Below are 18282 nucleotides of genomic sequence, written 5' to 3' on the forward strand. Positions count from 1 at the left end.
ATAAAAGCCATCTAGATCGCTTTGTCATACATTTGTCCTTAAGCCCACTCTAGGAATATTAAATAAGAATAGCATCAACTTGAATGGAGAAATTATTACTTAATGGGAAAAAGAAAGAAAAAAATGCTACTTACTGGATCTCATATATTTTCTTTAAAATTTTCCCCAAATTGATTTAAATTTAGTATCTTGATCAAAAAGTGTGACTTAATATCTAAGACAGAATAAAAAGTGAAAAGAACAAAGCTACGGTAGAGCTTTACTTGATTTGACTTTCCAATAGAATTATCTCTGGCTCGGGAAAAGAGTCCCCAGATTCACGATCTGACTTTATATTGATTCTACAAAGAGGAAAATTCATTAACACTGATGCTTACTTATTTTCTTAGGTCTACATGTAAATAAACATATGATACAATACTTTTTTTAAAAATGCTGTCTCCTCCTATATTTTTTTTTTTTTTTTTTTTTTTTTTGAGACGGAGTCTCGCTCTGTCGCCCAGGCTGGAGTGCAGTGGCCGGATCTCAGCTCACTGCAAGCTCTGCCTCCCGGGTTCCCGCCATTCTCCTGCCTCAGCCTCCCGAGTAGCTGGGACTACAGGCGCCCACCATCTCACCTGGCTAATTTTTGTATTTTTTAGTAGAGACGGGGTTTCACCGGTTTAGCCAGGATGGTCTCGATCTCCTGACCTCGTGATCCGCCCATCTCGGCCTCCCAAAGTGCTGGGATTACAGGCATGAGCCACCGCGCCCGGCCATTCCTCCTATATTTCAAGAGTAGTATGTAAATACCTCCCACAAAAAAAAAGACTAAACATGCAAAATTCTTTTTCATTTCAGTTTCATATTATTAAATATGAGAGATTAAATTTGATGCTATAATGTTGCTCCTTGTTGACTAAATTACCACAGGCTCCAGGTGCAAATCTGCAGATCCTATTTCCAGATAAATGGAGAGTCTTCAGAGATGTAAGATATTTAATCTCTTCCGGAACTTCTTCTAAAAGGTTGTTTCCCAGATTTAGTGTTGTCAACTGCAAACATATGGAGGTTTAATGGACTCATGTATTATCCAACTTCAAATGAAAAAAAGAAATAATTTAAGCCCCCTTGCTCAGATCTATGTAACCTAAGAAAACTTCAAAATATTTTAAACAATTATTTCACTTATACCTAAAATTATGTTTATAAATAAAGTTCATTTGAGCTTCATGCTCACTTTATGTTAATTAAAACACAATTTAATTTTTAATTAGAGCAGTTAAGTTCATTAAAATTATATTACAAACCATCCCAAGGATATGTAAAACCACAATTTATAAATGGATGATCCATTTATAAATCATTTGAGCAACTTAAGAGTATCCGAACCTTGTGACCTATAGAATCAAACTATTAAACACTCAGCAAAGGAACTAAGTTACTGAAAACAGAAACAGAGCCAAAGATCTGAGGTCCTCCTGACATACTATTCTCAAAGGAGCTATCTCATGTAGGCCAATAAGACCACTCTATTACATGTATACAGCCTCAGGAGGGCCTTTAACTTTGATGTCACTCTGTATGATCACAAAATTTAGAAAAGAAACTATTGAAATGGTATAATGAGGGTAGACAAGATCTACCCTACAGTTATCTGTCCTACAGAGAACAGATTGGTCAGGCCCAGGAAGAACTCCACATAAGGGGAGTTAAAAAGTTCCTCCTTGATGTTGTAATCCAATAAATCAGTGACAGGATTGTTCCCAAAAATATAGTAATATTCTTTGTAAAATCTAATTGTACTTTCCAAAATACAAAGAGTCTTTTATTTTACTCCCAAACATAATTTACTATTCAGGTTTAATTACCAATTGCATACTTTAGAATTTTAATAGTAAGGCCAAATAAAAGGAATCTTGGAAGTTTTAACAAACTAATGAATTTACATAAAACCAAAAAAATTAAGAAGAAAATTTAAGCCATTTATATTTAAATGTCACCTAGTACTTGTTATGGATATAAGACAATGATTTAAATTAATACAAAGAAATATACATTGATATTAAAATGAAATTTCTCATCCTAGGAATTCATGGTAAAGTTTTCACTTGCATATGTGCTTTTGTCTGAGAATTACCATTATCCTAATTTATAATAGTATAATACATCTACTACCATGTTGGAGGTCTTCTTCTATTGTAAATGTGAAGTTAAAATACATTCATGTAGCTATTTTATCCAGAGTCTGTAACTGCATTGGTTTCCCACAACTGCTATAAAAAATTACCACAAATTTTGTGGCTTAGAACAACACAAATTTATCTTGTATTTCTGGAGATCAGAAATCAGAAACAGTCTCACTGACTAAAATCAAGCTGGTGTTCATTTCTAGAAACTCCAGGGGATGATCTGTTCGCTTGCCTTTCCTAACTTTCAGAGTTGGCCTCCATTCCCTGGCTTATATGCCCCACTTGTACCTTTAAAGTCAGTAGTGGCTGGTTAAGTCTTTTTCAAATCACATCACACTAATGCTGACTCTTCCACATTTAAAAACCCTCATAATTACACTGGGTCCACCAGGATAATCTAGTGTAACTTCCATTCTCCAGGTTAGCTGACTATCCACCTTACTTCTAGCTGCACCCTTAATTCCCCTTTGTCATATAACCTAACACATTCAGAGGATCGGGGGATTAGGTGTGGTCATCTTTGGGGATCCATTATTTGCCTATGAAAGTGACTATTTGAAGTCTCTCCCAAAACGAGGTAGATTTCATTCTTTTGCCTAAATTCAGTGAAACATGCACAGCAGTCTAGTAGTACTGAGAGCCCAAGAAAATCTCCATGAGGACTGGCAAGATATGCAAGAATGTGTCAGGCATTGTGAAAGGTCCAAGATTTTACCCAGTTTACAAGCTAACAAGTAAACCTGCCGCAGTTTCATGAATGCTGGTAGAAAACATGAGACCCCTGGGAAAGATAAAAGGGATCGTTTATTACTTAGAGCAATAGCAGTGTCCAGAATATTACTATTTTTGCACTGAAAATGCAAAGAACACAAAGAGATACCTAGATGTGAAGTAAGCTGTGTTACTGAACAAGAACAATGAGTTTAGGGACCCTGAATCTTTTATAATGGGCAGTAACCATGCCCTTCAGTCCAGAGGAAGATACTATTTCTAATCTCCAAGGCCGTCTGCTATGTAATTATACTGGAAAAATTGGTCCAAAACAAAGCCAGTCAGTGCCTCTGTTTACAGAATGTGCAGAAGTGTGAGACTCATGGTGAATTATCACCTAAAAAAAAGGATGGTAACATATATTTTTAAAGTAAACAAGAAACAGCTTGTAATTTCCCACACTATCGATGCTTTTCTGTGTATTTCTGAGGGTATATACCGTACAGTGCTCATTTTGCATGTTATGTGGTAAGTTCTTACATATGAGTTAGATATATTTTTGTCATTGTGTTTTACAGAATATAAGGGTCTGGCCCAGATATATGAAGGTACATAGTAACTAGATTTCATCGTATGTCAAAAGGAAATCACAGATTATAATCAATCTTGACTGTAAAGAAGGGTGGGTTTCAGTTTTGGTTTTGTTTTTGTTTTTTTGTGGGTTTTTTTGATGCTTAGAAATATATCCATAAACAAACAGTTTTAAATATGCAGTCTAAACTGCACAGAATATGTATTCTAAGTGAATACATATATCTTAAAGCAGGTGGGTCGCCATTCATTTATTCACTCATTAAAAAATATTCATTGCGTGCATAAGACATGTAACATCTTTGCCCTCAAGGCACTTACACAGTAAGAAAGTAACCATCCAATGACTATAAATGGCTAAACAAATTAATACAAGAATAACAGACAGTGTTAAGTGTTCTAGAGACAATTTAAAGAGTGAGGAGAAAGTGATTGATCAGGAGAACCTGTCTTAGAAGTTGATATATAGACTGAGATCTGAGTGACAATAAGGAAGAAGAAATTGTCAAAATAAAGACCCCAATGGAGGCACATTCTTGGTGTGGTTGAGGAGGCTAGGAGATGCAGCTGATGTGGCTGAGTACTGTAGGTAGAGGAACACTCAGCCAAAAAAGAAGTTGGAAAGGTATACTTGGGCCAGATTACATATGGTTTCATAAACCAGGGTAAGGGGTTGGGATTTTACTCTAAGTTCAGTGAGAAATGACTGTAGGGTTTTAAGCATATGTGTAACATTATTTGACATGTGTTTTAACAGGATCATCCTGGCATCTGTACAGCAGAATCTGCAGGGGCAACAAGAAGTGAAACACAAAGAGAACGCAGAGGCAATACTGCAGTGGTGCGGGCAAGAGGCAACGGCTTGAGCTAGGTAGTGGGTGGTGGACCTGGAGAGAGGTGGATGGGTTTGGGATATACTTTGGATGAAGAGCCAGAATGTTGTATGATGTAAGATAAATAGAAGATCATGAATAACACCTAAACTTGGAACTTGAGCACCTGAGATGGGGAAACTGGGACAAGTGCAGGTTTGGAGGAGGGACAAGGAATCAAGAGTTTAGTTTTATCCAAGTTAAAATTAAGAAGCCTTTTAGATCTTTAAATGACAATGTCAGGTAGGAGTTGTAAATGTAATTCTAGGGTTTTCTGGAGTAATCAAGAACACAGAATCAATTTGTGAGCCTTCAGTAAGTAAAAGGCATCATGTGGGATTGTAAGAGATGAGAATGTGAGCCCAGCAGAGGAAATGACTGAGGAGTGGCTGAAGTAGAAGGGAAAGATAGGCCACTTAAAGCAACTGGTACACCGCATCCCACAGCTGAGCAGTGCTCCATTCGCAGCTACCATGAATTTATCCTATGAGGACTTTCTTCTGCACCCTTCCTGGAAGAATTTCCCTTAACTGCAAGGAAGTGCTTTACCTGGAATGTTGTGCCTCTGCTCCATCCTCCCAGACAGCTGCTAGACCATGACAGATGCCAGGACATAACAGCCCAACCCCTTTGCCTCTGTGCTACAGGGCATGCCCCAAAGCTCTGAAGGGATTGGGCTGAAACTACATTTCTCCTGGAACCACCTCTTTATTCAGGTTCTTTCCCTGCCCTGTCCAGATTCCCTCACTCCCAGACAGGTTTCTTCTGAGAGAAATGCCTCAATATTACAAAAATCTTATGTTTCAGGATTTCCAAGATATATAGTGTAACAGAATCCAAGGGAAAAGCAAAAGAAACAAAAAAGTATTTTAAGAAGGAAGATTTGGGACATATCCCAGGGGAAGACTAAATAAAATTAAAGCATAGAAATAACCACTGGATTTAGCAATCGGAAAGTGATTAGTGACCTTGAAAATAGGGGTGAAGTGTTGGGGAAGAAAGTCTGATTGAAGTGGGCTGTGCAGAAAATGTGAGAAAGCAGAGACAATGACTAATAGACAATTATTGTAAGAACTTTTGCTATAAAGGGATACTAGAAAATGAAGAAGTTGGAGTTTCCCCCTGGCCCAAGACAAATGATAGGTTAGCTTATTTATGTGCTGATGGAAATAACCCTGTAAGGATTAGAAACTCATGCCTTAAATATGGGGATACTTACAGAATCAAAATCCTTTAGAAGATGAAATAGGTACAAAGTACAAGTGGGTGCTGGCCTTAGATAAGAGTAAGGGCTCTTATCAAGGGTAGTAGGAAGGAAGGTAAGAAAGGGTGAGTGAGGATCAGATAAGTAGATGAGTTTGTGATGAAAACATGAGAGAGTTCCTGAAGGATGGTGTCTGTTTTCTCAAGGAAATATGAAACAAAGTCATCTGCTGAGAGTAAGAGATTAGGAGGTTTGAGGAAAAGGAAAGGGTCACTTTGAAAGGCAATCTAGGCAAATGTAGTAGGGTGAGCAACAACCACAGTTGATTATCTCATCCCACTTAGCTCCCAAGATATTGTAAAATGGATAGATGACCTGGGAAAAGACATTTTATCTGGATAATGCATTAACTACATGGTCCTTTGACTGGAAAAAGCTACCATGTGAAATTCTGAGCTCTGCAACCAAGAATGTAGCTTGGAGAAGAGGAAGAAGGTTCACATAAAAACCTCAAATTGTAAAGTATTTCAGAGTCAAAACTAAAATCATGTGAGTGGGACTGGGAATAGTGTTCATAGCATAGGATAACCAAAGGAATATTCACTGATTGCCTTTAAATTCATAAATTTAAATTTAAATCTTAAATTAAAGACTAGGTGGTAGCATTTATACTCTGTCACCATGGCAAATACATCAGAGCTTCAGTGTAGATTACTTAAATTATACAGAAAGGTCCAGAAACACTGTAGCAAGGATTGAGTTACCTTTGAGAAACACCTCAAGCCCCAACCTAGATGTTTCATTAATTCAATTACGTTTAAGATATGTCTATTATGGTACTATTTCTGAATGCTAGAGGAAGAGTGAACAAGACACACAAGATCCGTCTCTACAATGCTTCTATGTTGAGAAGTGAGTCAGACAACAAATAAAAAAACAAATAAATAGTGTGTTAGTAGTTAGTCTTAAATATGAAAAAAAAGAAAACAGGATAATGTGATGGAAAGTAACTCAGGACTAGATAGGGTCATTAGAGAAGGACTCTGAGAAGATGACATTTGATGTAAGATATTTGGAATGCTTTGACAAAGTTGTTTCAAATGGTGTTTTACTAACAAAGAGCTGCAGAAATAGCAGATATCCAGAAAGAATTTACAGTGTTTCATTAGTAACATTCTCTATGGTTATGTGTAGTTCCTGAAGGAAGGCTTTAGTCATAAGACGGACAACTATTTGATAAGCTTTAAAGTTTGCATCTCTTCAATAATTTACATATAGAATGAAGTTCTATTGGTATTCTCTGTCCCTTGGAAATTGGTATGGTTATAGATGGAAAGACACCATTGCTACTGATTGCTATAGATTGAAAGACACCACTGCTACTCATAGACCCATGAGCCACAGAATTATAGCAACTAACAATTAGAAGAACTTTTTTTTGAGACAGTCTCATTCTGTCGCCCAGGCTAGAGTGCCGTGGCATGATCTCAGCTCACTGCAACCTCTGCCTACTGAGTTCAAGCGATTCTCATGTCTCAGCTTCCCAAGTAGCTGGGATTACAGGTATGTGCCACTATACTTTGCTATTTTTTTTTTTAATAGAGATGGGATTTTTGCCATGTTGGCCAGACTGGTCTCAAACTCCTGGCTTCAAGTGATCAGCCTGCCTCAGCCTCCCAAAGTGCTGGGATTACAGGCATGAGCCACCGCACCTCACCTAGAAGGAAATTTTACAAGTCACATAGACCAATATACAGAATGCAGGTGGGCAATTATATACCTTCCCTATGAGCACACCCATTAATGGGTAGCACTTTTATCTTGTTAGGAAGATCTAGCTATCGATATCTAATTTTTTAATGTTTAGGTTCTCTGAAATTTCTACCCAATTCTTCTCACAGCAATCATAATAAATATTTGCATTCCTTCTCTCTCACATGACAATCTTTCAAAGTTTTGAAGATTGCTATCATATTCCCTCTAATTTGTTCCATTTTCCCCTTAACTATTTCCCTCAGGACATAATTTCCAGACCCCTGACCATACTGACCACTCTCTAATTTTTGTGAGCACTCCTCTCTGAAAACATGGAGTCTATGGTAAGACAAGAAATCAGCTCTCATAGCATATATGCTGGTGGAACCACAGGTCTCCCTTAGGCGCATGACAACACTTCTATTATGCAGCCTAACATGGCATGTACTCTTTCAGCAACAGGGCACATTGTTGGTGAATAATTAGTTTTGTCTGTGGCCAACAAAAACCCCTAAGCTAACTGTCAAGCAGATATCCCACATCCTGGACTTGTGCAATTGAATTCATTTCTTAATCTAATGTAGGAATTTACATTTATCCCTGTTAAAAAAAAAAAAAAAAGTGGATCTTGTTAGTTTTGGCTTCTAAGATATCTCCAGCGGATCACTCTAAATTCCAAGTATAAAACTGGACTATGCCCCTTGGAAAAACTAGATCTGTTTCTGCCACTTCTCATAAACCCGTGGTGGCCAAACATTGGAGCTACCTAGAACATCTTTCCCTCCCTCCACCTAAATTCAATCTGCCACCAAATTTTAGTTTTAAAAATCCTTTTAGATGTACCTTTTTCAGTTCTATCTCATTGCAATCAACCTAGTACTTATTACTGCCTGCCTGTAGCATTACATAGCAAAAGATACAAAGAATGGATGTATTATGACTTAAATTTCCTTAATTCAATCCTATTTGATTACATCTAAACAGCTTCCCAAAAGATGAACCTAAAATTTATCTACCCAGTATATCTTAAAAGTTTCTAACCTCCCTGTAGATAGTCTTTTCTATGTCTTTGTATACTTGCTCCAAATACTGTCTGTCTATGCTCTTACTAAATTTTATTTGATTTGTTTGATTGTATTGACCCACTCATAACTGAAAGTTATAGCCTATCTGTGGCCTGCCTTAAAATAGGCATGTGCACTTTCTCTTACATCTTGGATATGAGGCAAGCATCTCAATGTCCATTGATGCCTTTGAATTATAGAATCTAGGTTCAATGTATAGTGATTTTTTTTGTAAGTAGGAGAGAAGAAGACAAGAAATTTAAGAAGAAAACATACTGATTAATCTATTAATGACAATACAAATGGCTAATATTTAATTTAAATATAAATTATGTGCCAAGGATATAAAACACTGTGCCAAGCTGAACACTGTCTAATGTGGACCTCGCAATAACCCTGATCTTACAGAAAAGGGATCTGAAGTCCAGGCTATGATTTATGGTGAAACATGACATAGGTTCATTCTATGGTCTATATTCCTAACTTCTACCCTGTACTGTCTTCAATAATATACTGCGTATCTTTAAAAAGAATTTACTATTGCTCAGAATGATCATACATATGCACATGATACAAATATATATATATATGTATACAGACACATATGCTCACACACATACACATGCTCACAAAATGAAACGGAATACAACACATGGAATTCTTATTTTAAATATCCTTGTCCTATCATGTGTACACTCTTGAGTCTGTATTGTGCAGTAGGCAAAGCACAGTCTGTTTGCTATGCAATGTACCAGATATGTGATCTTGGACAAGTCACTCAAATTCCTAAGCCTCTATTTCTTTATAAAAATGGGGATGTTAGCATTTACTTCTTAGGGTAGTCTTAAGGATTAGAGACAGTTTAATAAAGTGCCAGGCAAACAGCAGATATTATTAAATGATAATCTTTTAATTAGCACCAGGTATGGTGCTAGAAATGCAGTAAACACCTGATACACACACACACATATACACGTACACACATATTGATACTTTACTGGTTTTCAAATTTTAAACCTGCTTATTTTCTTAATTTCTAACTCATTTTTTCAAATATTTCTAAATTCACAAGCACTCTCTTATTAGGCATGGGATATTAAATTTAATAGATTATAAATCATGATTAAATTACACACATATATTCATTACCTGGCTCACGGTGAAGAGCCATGTATGTTAGGCTTACCTGCAGGAGTGACACCTATAAATATAAGTGGGATCGGCAGGATCTCCATGTGCAGGGTCAACCACGGGCAAGGAACCTGAAGCAGTCTTGCTGGCAGTGCCAAGGCGCAACTCCAGGGTCAGCTTTGTTTCACCCTCAGAACTCGCTAACCATAGTTATGAGGCACAGTTACCAACAGCAACTCTATTTTCCTCTCCTATTTGACTGAATTTAGAAAATCACTTTGATTTACAAATTACAAAAAGGGAGATATCTGATAGAAACTAAGAGACTGGTATATCTTCCCAGATGTTTGGGCAAAAATTTAAGAAACATTTAGATTGGAAAAGCTTAAAGAAATATTCCTGCATACTTTAGTACGTAGAGAGCAATGCACCCCATTTGCTGAATTAAGCCTAAACTCTTAGCTCAGAAACCGGTATGACTAATAGACACAGTATTTTTTAAAAAATAGTATTTGCTTCCACAGAACCTTTAAATATACAATCCTGCTGTGACAAAAATTCACCAGTGCTGGGGACTGGATGGACTGTCCCCTATTGTCAATGTCCCCTATTGACTATGCATGTATGAGCTACCAGTTCGCCACAGTTCCTTCCTGGTCCCTTTTTCTCACATGTTTCAAACATTAGTTGATCATACATACGTGGATTTATTTCTGGGCTCTCTATTCTGTCCCATTGGTCTATGCGTCTGTTTTTATGCCTAAGCCATACTGTTTTGATTACTGTGGCTTTGTAATATATTTTGAAATCAGGAGGTATGATGCCTCTAGTTTTCATGTCTATGCTCAATAATGTTTTGGCTATTCAGGTTCTTTTGTAGTTCCATATGTATTTTAGAATTTTTTTTCTATTTTTGTGAAGAATACCATTGGGATTTTGATACAAATTGCATTGAATATGCAGATCACTTCCAGTAATATGGACATTTTAAAAATATTAATTCTTCCTATCTATAAAGAAGGGATGTCTTTCCATTTACATGTATTTTTTTCAACTTCCTTTATTAATGTCTTATAATTTTTCTTGTATAAATCTTTGACCTGTTTGGTTGTTTATTCGTGAGTACTTTATTATTTTTATGGCTATTGTAAATGGTTTGATTTTTTAATTCCCTTTTCAGATACTTTATTCCTTGTGTGTAGAAACATGATTGATTTTTGTATGTTGATTTTATAACCTGCAACTTGACTGAATTCGTTTGTTAGTTCTAACAGGTTTTTCATTGAGTCTTTAGACTTTTCTATGTTCACAATCATGTCATTTGCAAACAGAGATAACATTATTTATTTTCTGATTTGGTTGCCCTTTTTTTTTTCCTTATTTAATTGTTGGCTACGACTTCCAGTACTATGTTGAAAAGTAGAGAAGTAAGTATTCTTTCCTTGTACCAGATCTTACGGAAAAGCCTGCAGCTTTTCCTCACTGATTATGACGTTAGTTGTGGGAGTTTCATATATGGCCTATACTGTGTTAAGGTAAATTCCTTCTATACCTATTTTTTTGAGAGCTTTAATCATGAATGGATGCTGAACTTTGTCAAATGCTTTTTCTGTATCTATTGTGATAATAAGCTGGGTTTTTTTTCCTTTCGTTTTGTTAATGTGTTGTATCACATTGATTGATTTGCATATATTGGGGTCCTCGGCGGTAAAAGGTGCTGGAGTGCTGCTGATCTCTTTTCCTTCTATCAGGGGAGGTTGTGGCCAAGGGGATGCCCATTGGTGTTAGGTCCAGCAAATGGGCGTGTCTGGGCCACAGAGATGCCACTGTCTGAGGTGCAAGTGCATGCAGAGCAGCAGCAGAGCTGGGTCTGGAGCACAAGTACATGCAGAGAGCTCACGGCTTTGAGGTCCCAGGTCACAGCCACTTCTGAATGACATTTTCATGGAATGAGAAAAATGGCCACAGCAGGATGTTAATTTTGCTGGATAAAAATTCTTTATTGTTTCTGCAGTAATAATGTGTTTCAGGATTTTGTTTTCATTAAATACTAACAGTATCTTGGTTCTCCAATAATTATAACATATTTTCATGCTTAATGCTTCCCCTTGAGATTTACCATCTTCCCCATGAAAGCATCCTCCTTTTGTATTTGCATAGCACAGTGTACTTTCTATTATCAATTATCAATTATTATTATCTATATTATAAGGACTTGTGTATATATATATTTTATTTTTTTAACTTTTAAATTCAGGGGTACATACATGTCCAGGTTTGTTGCATAGGTAAATTTGTGTCATGGGAGTTTGTTGTACAGATTATTTCATCACCCCGGTACCAAACCTAGTAGCCATTAGGTATTTTTCCTGCTCCTCTCTCTCCTCCCAGCCTCCACTCTCTGATAGGCCCCAGTGTGTGTTATTTCCCTCTATGTGTCCATATGTTCTTATCATTTAGCTGCCACTTATAAGTGACAACATGTGGTATTTGGTTTTCTCTTCCTGTGTTAGTTTGCTAAAAATAATGGCCTTCAGCTCCATCCATATCCCTGCAAATGACATAATCTCAATTTTTTTTTTTTTTTTTTTTTTTTTGAGACAGAGTCTTACTCTGTCGCCCAGGCTGGAGTGCAGTGGCATGATCTCGGCTCACTACAACCTCCACCCTCTGAGTTCAAGCGATTCTCCTGCCTCAGCCTCCAGAGTAGCTGGGATTACAGGCACCTGCCACTGTGCCCAGTTAATTTTTTGTATTTTCAGTAGAGACGGGGTTTCACCATCTTGGCCAGGCTGGTCTTGAACTCCTGACCTCGTGATCCACCTGCCTTTGCCTCCAAAGTGCTGGGATTACAGACACAAGCCACTGCACCCGACCCATAATCTCATTTTTTATGACTGCATAGTATTCCATGGTATATATGTACCACATTTTCTTTATCCAGCCTATCATTGATGGACATTTATGTTGATTCCATGATTCACATGTATATTTTACCTCTACTATTAAATTGGAAATTTTCCAATGACAGGGTCTCTGTGTGATTCATCTAGCATTCAAAGAACAATATCTGGAATATAATAGTTGCTCAATAAATATTAGTTGAATGATGCCTGCTTGGATCATTTCTGTAAAGACTCAAACTATAGAATAGTCACTGTGGATCCACATCAGTTTTTATTTTCAAAATCAAGTATCTTTTGAGCTCAATCTGTTCTAATTTGTCCAGCTTGATTTATTTCCTTCTAATGAGCTGCATGCTTTCTTTATTCTAGCCTTCTGCTCATTCTCACTAACCCCTATATTCAATTCAATGTAGTGCATATCATATGTAGGCCTAGAACTTGGACCAGACAGCCTCTCTTAATGTTTAATTATTCCATGTTTGTAGCTATTAATTATCACTAGAAAACTCTATGCTACTTATTTTATATTTTAATTACTTGGTTTTGACTAACTTAGATACACCCCCCACCCCGCCCCCGTCTATTTTTGAGACAGAGTTTTGCTCTTGATGCCCAGGCTGGTGTGCAATGGCAAGATCTCAGGTCACTACAACCTCCACTTCCCAGGTCCAAGTGATTATCCTGCCTCAGTCTCCCAAGTCGCTGGGATTATAGGCATGTACCACCACACCCAGCCAATTTTATATTTTTAGTAGAGACGAGGTTTCACCATGTTGGCCAGGCTGGTCTTGAACTTCTGACCTCAGGGGATCCCCACCACCTCAGCCTCCCAAAGTGCTTGGATTACAAGCATGAGCCACTGCACCTGACCAGATAAAACCTTTCTAAGTATTAAAAAAAATTCTCAAATGTCCATCTTTATCTGGAAGACTGTCTTCCAAAACTAAATCATGGTTATACCATTTTGGAATAAACTATTAGATTATTTGCCTATAAGATGTATAAATAGGTTTGAACTACTATGTGAAATACAAATCTTTAACTTCCTTAAGAGTAAATATTCATATTTACTATAATCAAATAGTATACATGTGTCAGGTTCTATAAGCTATTTTGTAAAAGTAATTGAATCAAATTAATAAGGGAAGAATAACTGGATTTTACATTTTTGAATTAGCATGTGTATGGCCAAGGTATGGGGGAGGTTCAATTTATGGTTCAATTTGCTAATTCTTATCAATACCTTTTTTTAAATAAATCTGTGGCATTCTTAAAACTGCTGTTCAATACAACTGACAAACTGCTTCTGAGTCCAGCTCTTCCTGAAGGAATTTATTTATATGAGTAACTACCAATTTCAAAGCTACTATTTAATTTTGCAGTAACTTCTTAACGAAGTCATATTTCTCAAAACAATTATAACTTCACTAGAAACTGAGAGGAAGTTTCCATGGGTCAGCATGTTATCTAATTTCTAGATATTTCATGGAGATCCCCACAACCTCTTACTGCTGGCCCCTTAAATCCCAAAATTAAGCTCAGTGTCATGAAATATAAGGAGGATTTTCTACTGGCATTAACAGTAAAAGATTATCAAGGCATTACCTTTTAATATCCCATCAAAAGCTTCATAAGGAAAGAATAAGAAGGAAGGACAAGAGTTTCAAATTATTAGAATTCAATTAAAATGTAAAATCTTAACATTCAATTAAAATGACATTCAATTAAAATGTAAAATCTTAAGTGTTTGGAAGTTTTAATGAAGGTTCAGCTAAAATTTTCTATGGAACCAATATGGATAAGGCATTCTATATTAGGTAGATAACAGTGATGGCAACTTTAGGAGCTAAGAATGACGAGGCCCACTTTTCAGATGAGTCAAGGCAGGTCTACAGATAGAGTATATCAGTTGTTCTACATCACTGGTGAAGGAAAGAAGACGCCTGGGTCTTTTCTAGATGCCTGCCAGCAGAGAGAGAAACTGGATTTCCAGCAGGGGGTTCAGGAGACCTAATACACGCCTCAACATGAAAGGACAGGCAAAGGAGACGTGAACGGTTCCTGGAGAGAAGGTATTCACTATGTGCCCCTGTACCAGGAAAGGACACAACAAAACAGGATAATGAATCCCTGTTTTGAGAGCAAGGCTTAGGAAATAGGAGGCATTACCTTACTGATGAAGAAAGAACAGATTTTAAGTGGATGGAACCGGAGAAGAGAAAGGCTTGACGCTGACAAACAGTATAAGGGACATGGATCTTCTCTGTTCTGCATGGGTTAGAAAGTGAGACCAGAATGCCCAGGGAGGAAGAGTTAGGGGAAGTCTTTGCTCATGGTCATTCCTTTCCTATTCCTCTGCATAACTTGTTCTTTATCAGGGATGTCCGATCCTTTGGCTTCCGTGGTCCACACCTAATAGGGACATATGAATGATTCTGATCCTTTTTGTACTGCCACCACCTAGTAGAGTGCCTACTCCACTGCAGGCACACATAATTAGTTGTTTAATGTATGAATGAATGAAGTTGATTGGGTTAAAGGGTCATTAAGGACAGCAAAAGTATGAAAAGGAGAGATTAAGGACACAATTAGTAAGTTTATAAACTACTCAAATCTGGTTAGAGTTGGTCTTATTTACTGTCAATTGTTTATGGCCAAATAAAAAGCTATGGCAGACCATATCTTTGTCCTGGTCGGCTGCACGTGTGAGCAGCTTAAGGGGAACTTTGCCACACTGCCATTGGACTTTACGATGCAAGTCAACAATGCTGCACACAATTAGCGATGATGGCTATTTGTTTTACCTATGAGGAACCTTTGTTCCTACATGTGTTTGGTTAAGCTGGACTTTGAAAATTACTTCCTTTTCACTCATGTTGACATTATATGAGTTAGTAAGTAAAAAGCAATAGGGACAAGACAAGATCTTTGCCCTCAAAATTCATAAAGTGTTTGTCTGAAAATTGTTGACATCCCCATACTTCAAGAGCCACAGTCCAAATGCATTCACCATAAATTATAGGACATTAACCCATTTTTTTCATTGTCATTAGAAGTGACTGAAATTTTCCACAGCTTCACTAGTTAAATTAGCAAAGAAAAATGGAAGTAGGATCTAAAGTAGGTTATTTACTAAAGAACTCCTACCCCCTCATTTTATCATTGTTGCTAGTTATATCATAATGGTAACACTAATCATAAATGTATTTAAAGCTTCTACATGCCAGCCATGGAGCTTTAAATATAAAAACATTTAATTTAATCCCCAAACATGAAGGCAGGGACCACACTTTGTGCACATCTATATCCTGGGGAACAGCATAGATGCAAGAAAATGAATGATAAATATTTGTTAAAAGAATCACTATGGGCCGGGTGTGGTGGCTCACGCCTGTAACCCTAGCACTTTGGGAGGCCAAGGTGGGCAGATCATCTGATGTCAGGAGTTTGAGACCAGCCTGGCCAACATGGCAAAACCCCGTCTCTACTAAAAAAACAAAAAAATTAGCCAGGCATGGTGGCAGGCGCCTTGTAATCCCAGCTACTCGGGAGGCTGAGGAAGGAGAATCACTTGAACCTGGGAGGTGGAGGTTGCAGTGAGCCAAGATCACGCCACTGCACTCCAGCCTGGGTGACAAAGCAAGACTCTGTCTCTAAAATCATAACAATAACAACAATATAATAAACATAATACAAGAATCACTATGGGCTAGGTAGGGTGACTCACACATATAATCCCAGCACTTTGGGAGGCTGAGGTGGGAGGATTGCTTGAAGCCAGGAGTTCAAGACCAGCCTGGGAGACAAAGTGAGACCCTGTCTCCAAACAAAATTTTTTTTAATTAGCCAGGGGTAGTGGCACACGCCTGTAGCCCCAACTACTTGGGAAGCTGAAGTAGGAGGATCATTTGAGCATAGGAGTTCAAGGCTGCAGTGAGCTGTGATCACACCAATACACTCCAGCCTGGGTGACAGAGCAAGACCTATCTCTTAAAAGTTCTTGTGATAAAAAAAATATGCAAACAAATGGGCAAACAAATGGGAGGAGGGGACAATGCATGTAGTGTTCAAAGCAGTCATCTTTAGGCAACTCAGTTTTTAAGAACTATAAATTGAACACCAGACCCTGATAAATTTCACAGTAAATATATAGAATAATAAATAACACAATACAGCTGAGAGCAACAACAGATCTGAGAGCAACCTCCAAGGAGACCTCATTTTATATTTACTGGTTGAGTGACCTTTGACAAATAATTTAACCTCTTCCTGAACCCTGCGTTTTATTAACAGTATGAGGGGAATAACTTTCTTGCAAGTTGTAGAAAATGATAAGCTCCTGATACTACGCTTGGCTCCCACTAAATGGTTGATGTTATTCTGTTACCATTTTGCGAGTAAAGAAATTTAAAAGTAGTATTTTTGTTTTAGGAATTTAAAAAAAAAATCAAGACTATTTTAATACTTCACATTCTGTGGGAAATGTGACCAAAAAATCAGTATACTGGGGCAAACTGGGCTTCGTATGATGATAAAAGGCTACTTCAAAAGATAAACACAGTAGACATAAAACAAAATGAAACAAAAGTCATAGGTAGATGGGTAGCTTTAAACATTATCGATAAAGGGTATGACTATAGAACATAAGAAAGAGTTCAAATTAACTTTAAAAGTACACGGGAATTTTAGAGAAAACTGTTAGAATAAGAATTATAATCACTGAATTTTGATATATATATCACCAAGTTATAAAGCCCACAAGACACTCTGTGGCATCAGTCAGGTCAGCTGAATGACACAATACGCGCTGCCCCTTTTCTCTGCTTTATTTTTCCCCTTAACACTAATCACCACCTCACGTCCTATTTTCCCTCTTTGTTTCTTACATCACTCCTGACTAGAACATAAACTCTACGAGGGCAGAGATTTCCATCTGTTTTGCTCATCGCTGAATCACCAGTTCTGAGTGCCTGAGACACAGATGGTCCTCAATGCTTAGGCAGAAATTGAGGCCCAAAGAAACTAAGTGCCTTGTATATAGCTGGTTCAACCAGTTAAGTTGTGCCAGCACTTCTAAACTCTCATCTAGGGCTCTTTTCAATTCTCTAAGCTGTCTCTTTCTTTGAAACCTTCATCTGCCTTTCCTTTTTTTAATGAGACAGAATCACTTTGCAGCCCAGGCTGGAGTGCAGTGGTGCAATCTCAGTTCACTGCAACCTCCCATATTCTGGGCTCAGGCAATCCTCTGGAACTACAGGCACGTGCCACCGTGCCTGACCAATTTTTTATTTTTATTTTTTTGTAGAGAGGAGGTCTCACTATGTTGCTCAGGCCGGTTTCAGACTACTGAGCCCAATCTGCCCACCTTAGCCTCCCATACTGCTGGGATTACAGATGTGAGCCACCGCACCAGGCCATCTGCCCTTTATTACCAACTGTGAGAGGGATGGAGCTGTACATCTGAACTGTATGATAATCTACAACCATTCTTTAAGGGTTTCTAGCACATTTTATCTAGCATGCTTCTAGAACTCCCATCACACAGGGGAAATAGTTTTTTTTTTTTTCCAAAATTCCACAATCTCTCCAAGACCCTATATAAGAAAAATTGCTAGCTCATGAACAGCTAAACATATGCCATTGGCCTGAATCTGACTTTTAAAGTACTTTAAAGATAGGCTAGACTATAAGCAGCCTAGTTTCAAATCAGTTGAATTCTTAATGGTGTAACTTCCTATTTAAAAGTAAGCACTGGGCTGAGTCAGCTCCCTGGTGAAGGAACTGAGTGTGAACAAACAGAAGTCAACATTTAGGTTACCCCTAAATAGAAGAATAAGAAGAGAAGTAATAAAGGGAGCCACAAGAAGACAATGTAAT

The 18282-nt window shown here is 37.6% G+C and overlaps 2 protein-coding genes across 3 annotated transcripts in view; one reads left to right on the forward strand and one right to left on the reverse strand.

Moving 5' to 3' along the window:
• PIP4P2 (phosphatidylinositol-4,5-bisphosphate 4-phosphatase 2) overlaps positions 1-18282 on the forward strand; it is a 724054-nt gene that overhangs the window by 587044 nt on the left and 118728 nt on the right. The gene's annotated exons all lie outside the window — the stretch shown is intronic.
• LRRC69 (leucine rich repeat containing 69) overlaps positions 1-18282 on the reverse strand; it is a 137359-nt gene that overhangs the window by 91995 nt on the left and 27082 nt on the right. The window contains exon 3 of one of the 2 annotated variants that reach the window (XM_050802632.1): positions 908-1034. The exons of the other annotated variant lie outside the window; for it this stretch is intronic. Within the exon in view, the coding sequence (XP_050658589.1) occupies positions 908-1034 (127 nt within the window). The remainder of the gene's footprint in view (positions 1-907; positions 1035-18282) is intronic. 2 annotated transcript variants of the gene reach the window in all.

Source organism: Macaca thibetana, chromosome 8 (assembly GCF_024542745.1).
Source record: "Macaca thibetana thibetana isolate TM-01 chromosome 8, ASM2454274v1, whole genome shotgun sequence".
NCBI classification, from domain to species: Eukaryota; Metazoa; Chordata; class Mammalia; order Primates; family Cercopithecidae; genus Macaca; species Macaca thibetana.